The sequence below is a fragment of the Squalius cephalus genome (assembly GCF_949319135.1).
Source record: "Squalius cephalus genome assembly, chromosome: 9".
Lineage (NCBI taxonomy): Eukaryota > Metazoa > Chordata > Actinopteri > Cypriniformes > Leuciscidae > Squalius > Squalius cephalus.
In genome coordinates this window covers 13,313,005-13,329,510 of record NC_137130.1, presented here as the reverse complement: position 1 = coordinate 13,329,510, position 16,506 = coordinate 13,313,005, and the positions used below count along the sequence as shown (strand labels likewise).

The 16,506-nt window shown below is 36.7% G+C and overlaps 1 protein-coding gene across 2 annotated transcripts; it reads right to left on the bottom strand.

The window, feature by feature from the left end:
- Positions 1–529: 529 nt before the first annotated feature.
- efhc2 (EF-hand domain (C-terminal) containing 2) lies at positions 530–15,989 on the bottom strand. Of its 2 annotated transcripts, XM_079880802.1 has the most exons (16): positions 15,859–15,989; positions 15,301–15,489; positions 15,061–15,211; positions 14,745–14,968; positions 14,425–14,676; positions 13,012–13,119; positions 12,727–12,865; positions 11,454–11,619; positions 10,479–10,621; positions 10,193–10,389; positions 9,907–10,040; positions 9,124–9,318; positions 7,428–7,520; positions 7,239–7,341; positions 5,399–5,545; positions 530–558 (listed from the first exon to the last, which is right to left on the bottom strand). In XM_079880802.1, the coding sequence occupies exons 1-15, from the start codon at positions 15,898–15,900 to the stop codon at positions 5,435–5,437; spliced, it is 2,247 nt and encodes a 748-aa protein (XP_079736928.1). In that variant the 5' UTR covers positions 15,901–15,989; the 3' UTR covers positions 530–558; positions 5,399–5,434. The 2 variants fall into 2 exon arrangements, with proteins under 2 accessions (XP_079736928.1, XP_079736927.1); XM_079880801.1 differs by lacking the exon at positions 530–558 and having other exon boundaries at positions 5,352–5,545.
- Between the last annotated feature and the right edge of the window lie 517 nt (positions 15,990–16,506).

The window sequence follows — 16,506 nt, the reverse complement described above, 5'->3', positions numbered from 1 at the left end:
TTTGTCCTCCTGTGGCCAAAAAATGTCCTTTAAAGATCATGGTGGAGTAGGCAGTTGAAATTAAATTACCGCAAATATTGGCACTAGAGGGAGAAAAAAAAAGAGAGATATGGACTTCATCTGAAAGGGAACTGAGGGTTTGTGGCTTGACATTATCTGATTGTCAGAACTTATCAACTTTATCCAGCAGTTTCCAAGTTTGAGAAAGAAAAAAAACTATTTAAAAATGACTCAGTTTGAAGCTTCTCGTGTACACATAGAAATGAAAAGGGCAAAACAAACTAATTAAAACAGAAAATAATGACTAACATAAAGTTTTACAAAAGAAATGCAGCAGAAAATGTGATTAAATGCATGGCACACACAAACCATCATGCAAAGTTGGAAACCTCTTGAGAAAAAAAGACTGTGCTAAAAACTCAGGAGGTCAAAGGTTGACTCAACATAAATTACCTGCAAGACTTGGTGTGACCTCACAAATGTTCTCACCTTCTATCCGTCGACCCCTTGACATCACCATCATTAACAACCAGCAACTCCTGTTCACACACTGCAAATCTGAATTGAAGTAGATTAGTGCAATGCTAATCCAAAGTGGGCTGATCATGACAACAGGGTTGGGTTACATAGCCACTAGCTGGGTATTTTAGTGAGGCGCACATATGCATAGAGTAAAAATAAATCGTTTCTATGACTGCGAGACAAATGAATACTGGTGCTGACCTGGTATGTCAGCGAGAGTAAAATAGCCTTAGCAGAGATTTCCTCCAAACGCTTCCCATCCTGGAAATGAGCCCTTCTCATGCCTGTCCATCATATTTTTTTTGAATCCAGAAGCATCTGTAGTCTTTCAACACTCAACTATTCTTTCAACTTCCGTTTTGCTATTTGATGTGGCACAAGTATCATATCAAGTGATTTACTGTCTGCATTTGTCCATTCAGTTATGTCCATCTAATACGCTATTATTTGTTTCAGTGTTTTCAAACCTTTTTACAGATGAACTGAAAATTTCTGGAAGGACAAAGGGGGCTGAGTATTGCCGAAAGACATTGTGTTTGCCGCAGAAACTGATTTCATCAAGTACATGTTCCTGGAAAAACATCTTTGTGGATCCTGGAACAACATTCCAATTAACCAATCAGATTTGAGGGACAAGTTTACAGTTTGTGTCAAGTTTAGGCTAACAACAAGGGTTAGGTGCTTCTACATAAGTGTTATTCACCTATCATTTCCCTCTGATTTTATGGATAACTTATGGGTAGGGTTAAGTTTAGGGGTAGGGATATGGTTAGGACTACATTTTTGGACAGGAATGTTGTTCCAGGGTCAACAAAATATGTTGACCCAGGAACGCATCTAACTCGGCAAAATCCAGACATGCGTGTTTGCCAGCCTTGATGTCGTCTTACATGACAGTATTTATCCATGGCTTTCATCCACAGATTCATATCGGTCTCCCCAACTAATGAAATTGGCTTTTATTTTTACCCACAACAGACAGACCGAGGGTTGCAAAGCAGCTTGTCAAGTGAAGAACACAAAGCGAGCCAAAGTTTTCAAGCTCAGGATTTGATCATGAAGTCTCATTTCAAGCTACAAGACAAAAAAGTCTCATAATTTTGGGTGATTTATATTGAAACAATGCATGCTGTCATACCGTCTTCCAGAAATGAGCTCCTCTGGGAATGCTGACCTGGATGAAAATAGTCCATAGTCCTAATTTACAGCCAGTGTAGAAAAACTTGTCTTCCTCTAGATATTTAAAATAATACTTGCCAAAGACAACATTGCAATGATCACTGTACCAGGTCTGGCAGGGACAAACACATACCTACTAAAATAAGTACTTTGCAAAGAAATAATAGGGAAATGCATAAAAAATTCAAGCATGATTAAGATTTCTGTATGAATTAGTCAGGAGAGTGGAGTCCATTATGTCAGTGCAGTAAAAAAAGAGCATCTAAAGGCAAAACAGAGGAGAATGTAACTGTTTCCCTATGTGTACCTGAGGCAGAGACTGGCCTACAAAAAAGAGACTTAATTCTGCCTGTTTACTATCCCTTTGCCAATTCCTGTAGGCACTGTCAAGTCACTGTAGCTGGGAAAAGGACAAGGCAAAATGACCGTCCACTAATTTCCTGAAGCTTTTTTTTTTTATCAAATGAAAACCCTTCTAAAAAATAAGTAGGGCAATCTCATTTAATTGTGTTGTCTTAGGAAGTTGCTGTAAGTCATATGTTCTCTTAGATTAAACAAGTCTTTGAAACAAAAAAATGATAGTAGTTGAGTAGAAAGTTGATATCGTGCGTACATTTCTTTATTAGTAATGTTAAAAAGATTTTATTATGAAATGGCAAGACTGGTACTGTAAGACTACAACAAAATCTGGCAGAATTTTATTTTTGCTGGAAGTATGTGAAAATTTGTTCTTAAAGCTGAAGTGTGTAATTTGTGGATCCCTTACCAAATGCTATATGACTGATATCAGACGGGTTTCTCTAAACACTCCCCCTGTCTGCCATTGGTCAGTTTAACAACTAGCCCCACCCCTAAACCTATGCCATTGGCTGCTGTATTTGGGTGCTCAAACAAAAACAGCAATGTTTTGATGGGACCACAAAGCCACAATGTGTTTTGACACTTTTTGGAGAAACTAGCCTACAAATGGCATGCTTATTGTTGTCTCTTCATATTGATCTCACTCAGATATAAGTATTTTAACAATAGAAAAATCTCTGTAATGATCCATGATTTGGTGGCAGTTTAATGGTTAAATCTTGGTTAAAATCTGTCTCTTCAGTAGTAAGTTATTTTGGAAAAGAAAGTGTTTGCTAACGAATTAATAACAAAAGCAATATGACTGGCTTTTACAATAATACAATAATTAGAATGTTTAGCGGCCACCGATGATAGACCGTTAAAAAATTAATTGGAGATCTTTTGCACCAGAGATTTTATTACGTTTTCCTGTGCAGAAACTTAAGGAGACTCGACTTGAGACTGGATAAACATCAGTTAAACAAGAGCCAGGAAACATTAAAACGGCGAACACACTATTGGTTAAAGCTCTGGAAGGCTGCAAGTATAAACCCTGTAGCGGATGATCTATAAATTCTAACTATGGAGCATGACACTTACCTTAGTTTGCTTTGGGTGAATTGTCCCTCTAAATGTTGCCCTGTACGTTTATTAATAATTTCTATTAACATTGCACATCTAAATAATTTGTAGTCTTATATAGAATGTGCTATGCCACAGAAATGACTTATAAAGTGCGGTCACATTTACCAATGCTCGCAGGCGAAATTCAGTCATTTCCGGAGGAATCCTAGCCTGGTTAAAACTAGACCATTCTCAGTAGTAACTGAGTTATGGTCTGGCAAAGCTTCTTTAATAACTCATTTCCAAAGGGGCGTCACCAACGGACGTCGCTCAAATGCCTCTGGGCGCAATTGGATAGACCTAAAACCAATCAGAGCGATCGTCATCGTGTAAAGCCATATGCTGCGTCCCAATTGGCCTAAGTTACACTACGCCATAAAAGTATGTACTCTTTTTGTGAAGAAAATGTATTTACTTTTGAATGTGTAGCAAAAAAGTAGGCAAGCTTTGGGACATAATACTTCGTCATCTTTATCGGACGGATCTGTCGCGTGCATCCTGTCACGTAAACTGCCCTGTCAATCATCTTGTCACAGTTAAAATCCTCTATTAAATCTAATTTAATTTCCTACCGTTTCGGAGAGAAATGTAGTAGCACGTTCATCTGCCAGTGGGTCTTTCATGGAGACTGTCCTCATGTGTTTGCAATTTGAATATAATAATGCATTTAAAAGTTGGTGCGCTTCACCAACCTCTGGGCGCAATTGGATAGGCTAGACCTAAAACCAATCAGAGCGATCGTCATCGTGTAAAGCCCGCCTCAACGTTTCTGATTGGTGCCGCGATTTCGACGGCATGGAAATGGGCTTGAATGAGCTCTTTGCCAGACTACTTGCAGAGCAAATCTAAATTTGCCGGAAGTTGTCTGGGTTTTCCCAGGCTAGAGGAATCCAGGAGCTCGGGAGTTTCGCGAAAAAGGTCCACACGCAGATTTCATGCATGTTCAAGTTGGTAACCCCAAATCACCACGCTGGCCAACAGAAAGCTGCTTAGTTTGAAAGTGACAATGGACCTTTTTTAACCCGTATTTATTTATTTATTTATTTATTTTTGCCTTGACAAAAACTCTTAATATTGATATTCGGGAAGGAAATTCTGACAGTAATCATCTTATATGTGGAGGCTTTTTTTCATATTATTATTGTTAATACAATAGGCCTATATCCTGCTCAGTGACATAAATGTTTTGATGCTACAGACAGAAATGAATGTATAATTATTTTAGTTGAGTACCTGTATTAAATGAACATGTGCATGCTTAAACATGATCTACATTTATTTAGTAACCAAGACTTTGTTTTGCAGACAATATCTGGCAATTCCTAGTTGTTGCCTGTGACACATGAACATTTACACTAAAAATACAATGTGGTCACATGATTTTTGACTACTTCAGAGTGTGGTTTGAGTGATCAGATCCCAAAACAATTTGAACCCAGTTTTATACCTGTATTTAATGCTGACCACAGAAATGGATGTTAATACCAGATGTAACCGGGGTCATTGTTGCATTCTAGGATGTCAAAGTGTGGCCTCATTGACTGGAGCCAAGCTAAATATGTCCTAGATGCGTCAGCCTTTGTGTTTCAGACAGAAGCCTGCTAACTCATGAGGCTAATATTTTAGTAAGTGTGAAGGCTAGGAATGAAGACTTGATAATACCCGTGTGATGTAATGCACTTCTTCTGTCTTGGCCAGGAACTGAGGCCTTGAACGCAAAAGCTCTGATTACAGACACGCTCAACCTGTCTTTTTATATAAAGCATCAGCATTTATCAATCGCATAATGTGCCAGATCAGAGTGTGAACAGCAAATGCAGGTTATAAAATGTATGGACCTTTTTACCACGGACAAAACCCTTGCTTTACTTTAACTAAATCATGAAAAGGCCTTTGGGAAATATGAATTTGGGTACGGTAACGGGCAGTTGTTTTCTCTCATGGCCATGGCATGTTGTCGTATTATATTGACATCTTTATCCACACAATCACGGCAAATATGAATGTCTGTCTGCCTGTAAATATGGTTTGATTTAGCGGCTCGTATTTTTAACTGCTCCACGCTTGGTCCCAAGCTACTCCCAAACAGCTCTCTCATTTCAGCATGTTTTTGATTTTAAGTCAAATAAAAAAAAAAACACATAAACGGTATTATGACATTCATGCAGCACAACAGAAACAACAATGTGCAACAATGTGAATTTAATCAGAGCAATACACAACGTTTTTTGACTTTTCTCATGTTATCGAGGATCCCATCAGGCCGTTCTTAGCTGTCATTAATGTTCGTGGCGCTGCCAAAGACATCCTCCAGCAAGAGTGAGTAGTTGATGGTTTTAACTGCAGGGTCTGCAGCTTCTCCCCTCCAGTCTGCATCAAACTAAAAACAACAGCAAGACAGGGTTTGAGAAACAGTTCGCAGAGTTTCTTGGAGCACATGTGTTTAGCTGGCACTCTCATTTCATGTCTCTGCAAATTAAGGCGCACTGAGAGATAGATTTATCAGGCCGGATTGACTTTAGCACATGGTAAATGTCTTGTACTTGCTATTTAAAAATGTATGACAAATGCTTAACGACTTTGTGTGCTTCAGTAAATCAGACCAGCAATCGTCTTTTAAAAAAGAATTGCTGCAGATAAGATTTTTATTGCTCAATATGTTAAGATGACCAGATTTCTGAAATGAAAACCGGGAACATTTCTAGTTCAGCAGTCTATATATCATTGAAATATCCCAATGTAATTATCAATGAATTCAAAAAGGGGGACAGTTTTGTGTGTTTTGACCATGGTAAATGTAGTACTGTGATAAACTCTGGTAAATCATACTCTTGACATACAACCATAAATTCGTGTAGTCATCAACACACTTATGAACTGTAATAACTGTTTAAAATAACTCGCAACACCCTCGTTCTTCTCAAATTATTAAACCAAAAATAAGGTAAAACTAAACAGAATGAAACTTACTAAAGTTAAAGTGAAAACTGAAAATATAAAGCTACAGCTAATTAAAATGAATAAAAAACTATAATGGTATATTAATAGTATTAAAATAACACTGGATATCAGTGCATTTGATATGATATATTAAACAAGTATGTGCAATAGGCACTGAAAATCAGGGACATCTGATTATGTCATATGTCATATGTAGTATACATGTTTCTTATGCACAGAAACATGGCTCTATTCACTAGACCAATTAGACAGATCAATCAGTCCTTACAGTTTCAATGTTGCCTTGAAGGCGCATATTCTTATTTTTTCAAGAATGTTCATGAAACATCATTGAACTTACTTAAGCTGGACTGTGACGCTATTTTCTTCTGGAAACAAACTTTTTTGCATTATTTTCCTGTTATCTATGTAAAGCTGCTTTGAAACAGTCTGTATTGTAAAAAGCGCTATATAAATAAATGTGACTTGACTTTTTTCATACTAAGAAGTGTTTGATAAATGCAGGGTAATTCACCATTGTAATTTAGGCTACAGGAAATGTCTGGAGAATGGCAAATTTAACAGCCAATAAACACCATGAAATGAGAAATGAGTGAGCAAAGCAAAAAAAAAAAAAAAAAGCTTGCACAGTCTGTCTTGCTTCTCATGGATTCATCTTCGTTTCGCTATGTATGCTCCTGCAAGCCCTGATTAAATAGAAAAGACAGCAGAGAGAAACTAGAGATGAATCGACTGCTAACTCCCCCTGCTGGTCAGTTAAGACCCTGTAGAACTGGAAGTCTTCTCATTGTGAGTCAGTACGCAGATGGTTCTGCTTAGGCTCCAAGCAGGCATGCTAAATTACTGCGCTGTAATAAAAGCTCCACTTCAGAGTAGTTGTTGAGTGGGTTTTTCCCAAGGCTGATTTACTTGAGATGAGGCTTGGAGGTGCTCAAAGTTTGTGGGGCCCACAAGTTACCAGTTCCTGGACCCTGACACAAACACTCTCATGTGCATGTGCCGGCTTTAGCAAGCTATAAAAAGTATGACGTCTCAAAGTATGTGTTTGGTGACAACAAATGGACTATTTTTCTTGATAGTCATCATTGCATCCAGACCACGTTCAAACTCACCTTCACGGTGACATCTGGAAGCACAGCAGGGGCGGGGTTTTCTCTCCAGTTGATGGCTGATAGGAAGGCGTGATAGTCGATCTTCTCAGACTCGTCTTGAAACCTAGATGAGAGATGCAGGAAATATGGATGCGTTGCGTTGAAATGTTTCATGGATAATAAATGGGAGTTTTGCTCTGTTGACCCTACTTTTCGAGAAGGGCTCGCAGTAGGTCATCAGAGAGGGGCAGTCGAAAGGCTTTACAGATGATCCATGCTTCTTTAGAAGAGAGGTGTCCAGATCTTCAGCACAATTTGTGTGGACAAAAATGAGACAAAAAGATGTCAGCACATTCTTTAATAAATATAACTTAATATATACACTCATGGGTTTGGGGTTAGTAAGATTTTTAATGTTTTTCAAGGTTTGAAGGTTGCATATATTTGATTTGAAAAAATACAGTAATATTGTGACATATTATTTATTGTAATATATTATAAAATGTAATTTATTTATTCCTGTGATGGCAAAGCCGAATTTTCAGCATGATTACTCCAGTCTTCAGCGTCACATGATCCTTCAGAAATTATTCTAATATGCTGATTTGGTGCCTAAGAAACATTTATTTTTATTATCAATTTTGAAAATAGTTGTGCTGCTTAACATTTTTGTGGAAACAGTAATCATTTTTTTTGGATAAATAGAAGATTCAAAGTAACATTTATTTGAAATAAAATTAATAATTTTATAACATTATGAATGTCTTTGCTGTCACTTTTGATCATTTTAAATAAAAGTATTAATTTCTTTAAACCAAAAAAACAACCTAACCCAAACTTTTGAATGGTACGTATTATAAGAGAGTTATATATAATTGATTATAAAATTATACAGTCTTCTTATGGAGTTCATGTCAGACAGCTGCAGACGTTCTAGGTTCAATTATTTTCAGAACATTTTGCACATCTTAAAATAACTAAACTTTACACAGGGTGACATAAACAGGACAAGCACGTTGACCTGCCGGCATTCTTCCTCATCAATTCCCCCTGCCTGCAACATGCCACAGGTCTTCATCTGTTTTCAATGCTTCACTTGAACCGCTGGAACTAATCGCACCCCCTCAATCGAAAGCAGATTGATGGTTATTCTACCTCACCGTGATTGTTAGTGGTCCACATCAGTGCCTGCATGAGAGTGTGTGTCCTTAAAGAAAAGTGGGGAACGGTTTTGTGGTTCTGTATGAATGCATGTTTATGTCAATGTTGATTTCGTATTAAAATGCATCGTAAATAATTAGGATAGACTATTTTGAGGTCATTAATACACTTTCATTCAAATTGTTATGCAGGTAATATGAGTTGTGAATATTTCTAAAGATTTTGTATTTTAAATTTTACAAATATAAAATAGAAGTAGTGGCCTCAGACTTTTAGAAGAAGTATTTGTTTTTGAGTCATATTTAGTCATAGTCACATTTTAATGTTTATCAATGGTATGAGAATAAAGCCTACGAATTGACATATTTATCATATTACTTTGTACCCTTTCCTTAAAAGAAGAACTGAATGCACAAAAAAACCATCCCATTTTGAAACTAAACATATATGCAGAAAAATCTAAATTTAACGCTATCCCAATAATAAATCATAAGAATAAATACTGCATTTTAAAGATTTGTCTCTGACAGCCCTATTTGCACAATTACATTATATATATATATATATATATATATATATATATATATATATATATATATATATATATATATATATATATATATATATATATATATATATTACAATTTAACTTTGTAATATAAAAAACTGAAATTTGAGATTTGAGACTGATTTGAGACTGAAATTGAAAGATGATTACATGGAATAAATCCTGCTAAAACTCTACCTGCCCCGGTCCTCGTGTGTGAAAGCACGGATCATATCTGAGAAGTTGTCAAAGACTTTCTTCTTTAGCTGATCCTGAGCCACGGCAAGCATGAGGCCCACATTCACCTCTGGCTGTTCCTGCACTGAATAATTGCGACCCAGCGTCATGATCTCGTGTTCAGACAACTGAATGTCCATATCTGCCAACAAAGTCCTGTAATGAACACAGTCATGAATTTAAGTTTGAGTGCAATGTTAAACTAAATAGTTTACTAAATAATTCTTTTAAGGCCAATTCACACTGCACCGACAGACGGTGATCAATGGCAACAAACACATTCGTTGAGCTCTGTCGAATCAGTGTTACTGCTGTCAGCGTCTGGTTCCGTTGGTCGGTGCTTGTTTTTGGCAATTGAACACTTTGCATCGTTGTTTGTCGTGCCTTGGAATGAGAATTAATGTAGACCTACTGTCATCTGGTGAAAAGCGGTCGATGCCTGTCAGTGGAGTCTGAATTACCCTTGACTGCTTCTATTTGACAATATGTGTTTCTATAACAAAAGTCATTGCTTCTTATACTGTGTCTTGCAGGGACTATGACCAATAAAAGGTCTCTTCTTTTCCCCCCAATCAGCCATGACTGCGACAGGAAATTTCGCCATTCAGTTCTATTTCTGCAGGTAATCCCACCCACAAAACTCAAAATCAGTGAAATTGGTCCAAAATCTCACTCAGTATAACAGGTTAGAACAGGATGTGTTATGCACCCTTTTTTTTGGTGAATTTTTGGCCGTCTCCTTACCTGAATGACTCATATGGAATGAAGCCAGTGCTGCTTGGGTCACTCATCATGATGAACTGTTTTACTTTCTTCTGCTGTTCCTCACTGATGGATTTTACCTTGCTGATAATGGTGCCAATATTGGCCTTGGGGAACTAAGTAATTGAGAAACATAGTGCTTTCAAATAAAGTTTTTGTGTAGAAACATACATCTTGGCACAGCTTAGCAAAAAGTTGGATGATTTGTTCATTAAACAATGTTAATCAAAATAGGTTGTGGAAAAGAGAAGATTTTTTTGTGTGTTACCTCATCAGCATGTTGCTCCATATAGTTGAATGTAAATTCATCAGCATCCAGCAGCTGGAAAGGCTGATTGTACAAATCCACTCGAGCTCCCACATATAAATCCTGAGCTGTGAAATACTCAGACTTCTCACTTTTAAACAGCTCCTGTCCTGGCTTCTTCACACGACCTCTTTCTAAGAACTTACCCCCAATCACACCTTAAATACAAGAACAATGGATTCAAATTAGTCAGAATCTTTATCATGGTTTTTTTTTTCTGACCTGAATTTAAACAGGACAGCAGTACCTGAGTTTCTCTGAGGAGGTTCAAAGACTGCCATGGTGTCATCACTGAGGTAGATGCATATGATAAAAACGCGTTCCTTGTCGATAGTACTGTCAGTCAACATTTTCCCTACAAATCTCAACACATTGCTCACCAGACCTTGCCTAGAGTTGAGGAAAAAAAGCTAATTTATCATCTGGCAGCAGAATGTTTTTTATTTTACAATACACAGGATGATATCATCAACCCCAACTGAACTGCAATCAATTAAAAAAAAAAACTGTTGTTGAATATTCGCTAGTCATTTAACTTTTTCCATTCCAAAAACCATGTGCATCCAAACTTTACTAGAAAGTCTGAAGATCTGTCCTCTTTCCAACTTGTAATGATTCTTCTTTAAATATTTAGTCAACAGTCCGTCAAAATCAGGATGTGGTTCCTTACTTAAATTCAAGATGTTTCTTTGCTTATTCAGTGTGGGTTAAGTCCTGTCACTTAGCTGCTTTGAGGTTATTACTATCTATAAAAGAATCCTAAATCCTTTATTTTGAACAGCTTTATTTTTCTCTTCAAACTCTACGCCTGCCAATGTATGACAATGTATTGTCCAAAGCAAACTGAGCAAGAGAATAATTTGCAGCATGATACTGGTTCTGGGATTATATTTGGAAGTGAAGCACTGTGAAAACAATGTATAATAATAAACTGTCTTGCAAGAGCTGGTTTTACATCGGAAGTATCATGAGATTGCGTTTGAGCCTCTGATTATTTATGAAGGCACATGTTCGTACACTTCCTAGTGCTGTACTGCAAAGAGCTGCACTTAACTGATGAAGGATGATTTTAGTAGGACAGACAAGGGTCTAAACTCTTCTGTCAAAATGATCAGAAACCAGTAAGGGTCTGAAATGTTGTTTTGATATAATATTAATGGTTTTAAATGGAAGGGAAGAATATACTCTGGACGTCCTAAGGGAGATTAGTGCCGCTGGTTACCTGTCTTTCTCCATAAACTTCTTGAAATCTCTCTGTGGAGGTTTAGACAGCAAACCCTGACAGGAGCAGAGCGAATCTTCCTCAGATCCAAATCCAGTGTAGGGTGGCACCTGTTTGGCTGGTTTAGGAGGGGGCGGGGCCTTGAATGAGACAGGTGTGAAGTCCTCTATAAAGCCACACAGGAAGAAAACATCAAAAACATCTCCCACACACACATTTAAGCAGACATAAGCATGGAACCCCGGAAGTAAGGCCATACAGAGTTGGGTTTACCCATATGAATTCAATTCATCTTAAAACGAACAAGTGCTTCATCAGAGCCTGTGTCAACCTGGCTCCATTAGGCTCATGTGTAACTAATGCTATGATCTCTTCAGTCGGCATAACGCCGCAGCAGACAGATGCATGCGCACCCGTATTGTGTTACTGTTGGCACGGAGCTTGTGTGACTCTCATATCGGAGCTTTTGAAGATAAAGAGGCCGGGCTGGCCATTGCTCATATCTGCTGTCCAAAAACTAAGTCACCTTGAGGTGTCAATCAGTTCTGCTCCTTTAGTCTTCTGCCGTTCAGTGTGTGTTATTCCGACAGTTATTCACAGGGATGAAAGCACACCGGGGAGCACTAGTCTCTCATAGAGACATGGGATTTACGACAGGAAGACTTTGAAAATAACGAACAGCTTGTCAGACCACACAGACGAGATGTGAGCTGAGAATGAGGGGTTGAGGTATTTAAATTTGATTTTTACTTCACTGCAAAAAAAGCAATTGCGCACAAGATGCACATGTTGTAGAGAGTTTGTTTGTAGCAAACAAAATAAATGTGATTTCATCATAGCTTCAGAGTAACAGATGAAACTCAATACTGACACCATGTGGTCATTAATAATGTCCTGAAAGTAGTCCTCCCTCTGAAAATCTCCAAAACTAATAATATTAGCAGCAATTTGTCCATTTGTCCAATGTAGGGTTGTGGGAATGCTAATAATAATAATTATTATTATTACTGCGGCCCTATATATGATAAAAAATAATAATAATTATTAGTTGTTATTATTAAATATTTATAATTTTATACTATAAAAATAATATAATAAATCATAAAAAGACAAATGGCTCCTTTGAATGTAAGGAATTAGATTATTTTCACTGACAAAACTATTACAAATCATGAAATATGATAGATAAATCAATATTAACGCTAAGCCAATATCTCAAAATCTATAAAAGCATAAATACTACTCCGTCCTCTTGAGTCATGATGTAACTCACCAATACCATATTTGGAGCGATAATACTCTTTAGTGAAGTTGTCGCAGTCATATAACAAGACCCTACGACCCCACACGTTAATGACGCCTCCAATGATCAGGTCACAGTCTTTGTATAATTCTTCATCTACTGCTCCAGTCTGTAAATGTCAAGGAGACATTGACATTCTAGTCCATTAAAATTGAAACACTTGGCTATTAAACTAATTAGAAATGGTATTTGTAAAAAACTGTTAATGAATTTCCTGGGGTGTTCACAATGGACTATTTTTTAATCAGTACTTACTTTGAGGCTATCCAAAATGTAGCGTCCTCCTTGTCCAACTGGTCCAAATACATTGAGGACTGTGCGATCTGTTATTTCTCCAGGCTGACGTTTGGGAATAGGAGCATTCTGTTTGGCAGAAGCAAGAGAAAATAACTGCATTTTTTTCATTACTTGAAGGACAAGCGAAATTTGCAAATGGGTTCATTATTTTCTCACAGGGGGATTCCTGCAAACCTTTTCAGATGACATTTAGTGATAGGCAACAGAATGTGTGACAAAACAACATGACAACAGAAAAAAGAAAACAAAAAACCCTGAACAAACCCATCTTTCATAATGAATTTAGACTGAAAAACAAAAGCAGGGAGGAAACTAAAAAGTGCTTTAGGGAAGTTGGATGTTCTTTCAGCCCTGTCAGTCTGGATAAAAGCTTGGCATGGAGGATGGAGAAATTTGTCCAAGCAAAAGAGGAAAGAGGAACTGATAATCACTTAGTCTCGTCTAAAGGTGGAACAAACAGTGAAGACTCATTTTCATTTCATTTCACCCTCATTGACATCACATCTTTAGCACATCTGCTTTAATATTTTTTATCATTTCTATTACATACAAGTTGATTTCTTGTTTTAAGTTTAAACCCATGCTTATACACTACCGTACAAAAGTTTAGGGTCTATAGATAGTTCTTTTAATGTTATTGAAAGAAGTCTCTTTTGCTCACAAAGGCTGAATTGATCAAAAATACAGTAAGAACAGTAATATTGTGAAATGTCATTGTAATTTAAAATAACTGTTTTCTATTTGAATATTTTTTAAATATATAATTGTATAAATGTATAATTGTAATTTATTCCTGTGATGGCAAAGATGGGAATTTTCAGCGGCCATTACTCCAGTCTTCAGTTTCACATGATCCTACAGATATCATTCTAATATACTGCAACATTTCTTATTATTATCAATACTGAATCCAGTTGTGCTGCTTAATATTTTTGTTGAAACTGATAAAAAAATTTCAGGATATGTTCAAGTCGGCATGAAACGATTTCAATCTTTTCTTCCTTATATAATGTATATTTGAATATAAAGGCTTTATCAAACAAGAAAAATTTAGGATTTTGTCCATCGGGAATTAATTGGATGTTTTGCTATTGCTGTGATGCCATGTGAGTGACAGGTTGTCCCGCCCTCATGCCGAAAAATGCATCATCAGAGAATAGATGACGTTGTTGCAAAGTTATTTTGATTAAAAATTACAAGGGCACATTCCTTTTTCACTTTTTTTTATTATTTTTTTTATGATAATAATGTGCAAGGGTAAATTATAATAAATTCTGCAATATTAAAAAAAAACCAAGATGTCCATTTTTTGTCCATCAAGAATTTATTTTATTTTTTTGCTGTACTGTTTTTTTGTTTTTTTTTACTAACCTTGGGAAGCTTGCCCCTGTGCAGAAATTTAGGGACAGCATCTCGACCGGAGTTTGGAGGGACAACTTCGTAAATTTCCATGGTGTCATCTGCCAGGAAATAATGCAAGATCATCTCTCTGGGGTCTCCAAACGTGCTCTCAGTATCATCCCAGTAGCAGAAGAAGCGCAGGACTTTCTGGTCATGTTCCAAAAACTGCTTCAGGGTATCCAATCTTTCATACGGCCGCAGTGGCTTCATGTTCTCCTCCATCTGCAAGGGGGAAAGAAAGATTATAATATTGAGGTATTGATATTGCTGTGTAGACTCATGATGCTTACCTCTTGTCGAAGTGTGGTATAGGGATCTGCTGGTGCAGAAGCAAGGGGGTTTATGCGCACCCCCATTTTCATCAAGAAGTTGCGTGTGAAGGGATCACAGTCTGTAATCATAAAGGTCCTGGAATAGAGCAATATTTCCTGATTGATGTTAAAATGGTGCACATTGTAGAAGCAATCATCTTTAGGAGCTGGGAGAGGAATACGGTGGCGCCGAATGAGGGTTCCTACATGGAACAAGGACAGCTGGATTTAAACAGGATGTTTTTACTGGTTTCTCATTAATCAGGATGCTATATGTTTGATTTTGATAGTTTACCCTGTGGGATCCCACTGTTTTTGAGTTCTGGCTCCACTACTTGTATGGTGTCGTCCTCCAGGTAGAAGTAAATCTTGCACTTTCGTACTCTATATTTTTCTTCCCTACTCAGAGGTACAGTTTCTTGGAAATAAGCATCAAAACACAGGACCTTCAGGTAAGAAAATAGAGAGGGGAAATTAATATACTTTGCACAGCACTAGGTAAAAAGGTAAATTATTCCTTATAATGATGACAAACCTGTTTGTTAAAGGCAACCCATGATGGAGTATCACTGCCTTCTTTCTTTGGAAAAAGTGAATACTTTGGTCTTGTGCTCTGCCCCAAAAGCATTTCTCCTCCTATGCCTGGCTTCTCTGCACCAACCATCATGGCTACTCCATTTGAATAATCAAAATGCTGAGATTTGTGGAATTTATCTCTTCCAAGCTGGAAAATAGTTAATAAAAATAAAATGTACAATCATCTCCTGAAAATCCTGCTTTTCCACACTGTAAAATGTTTTCTACATTTGTTATTTTATGAGGTTTCAATTTTCTTCAGCAGTACTGAATGGTTGAAAAATACATACACACACATACATATATATATATATATATATATATATATATATATATATATATATATATATATATATATATAGTACTATATATATAACGTATACACACACACACGCATTTTAAATGTTTACAAAAATAAACCGCTTTGGGCGCTAACATAGCTAACAATACAGACAGCTTTTATTCACATTCATTTTTTTTCCTCAACGCAGACAAAATATTTTTATAGATACTTAACATTTCTGTTGACTGATTTCCCAGGCAGCATTGGTAACGCCATTATTAATAGCAAGCGATAATGTAATATTTCCTCAGAGCAGGACACCAGACTGCACAACTGGTCGCCAAGGTAATAACTTGTTTGCAAATATTGCTAGGCAACGAACACAGATCACGTGATAATACATTCAAGAAACTGGTTAATCTATTATGCTTTTCGTTTAAAATATATTAATCATACTTCCGGTATCTCAGCAACAAAGGGCAATGTTGAATATAACCGTTTCGATAACGCGAAACATGCAATTAAGTCATCGAATATAGGCCGTCAGAAATTATTAATTAATAAATAAATTACAAATTAATTTGTGCTAATAACATAGTACTTCTCAATCTCTTCAGCCAATCTGTTGTTAACGTTACATACTGTAAAAGACATGATTTATGATCAAATTCTCATAAGTGTAAAAAGTCTGTTGGGTAAAAGACGTTCATGCGTTTGTCTTCTATAAACATATACTGTATATAAAGATACATCAAATTGTTTTTAAAAACCTTCCTCAAGTTTAGAATTGTTTTCTTTGCACCACTGGAGACCAACCAGATGAAGGTAAAAGCAACAGGACAGATGCACTTAAAACTAAAAAACAGATCAAAAAAGAATGAA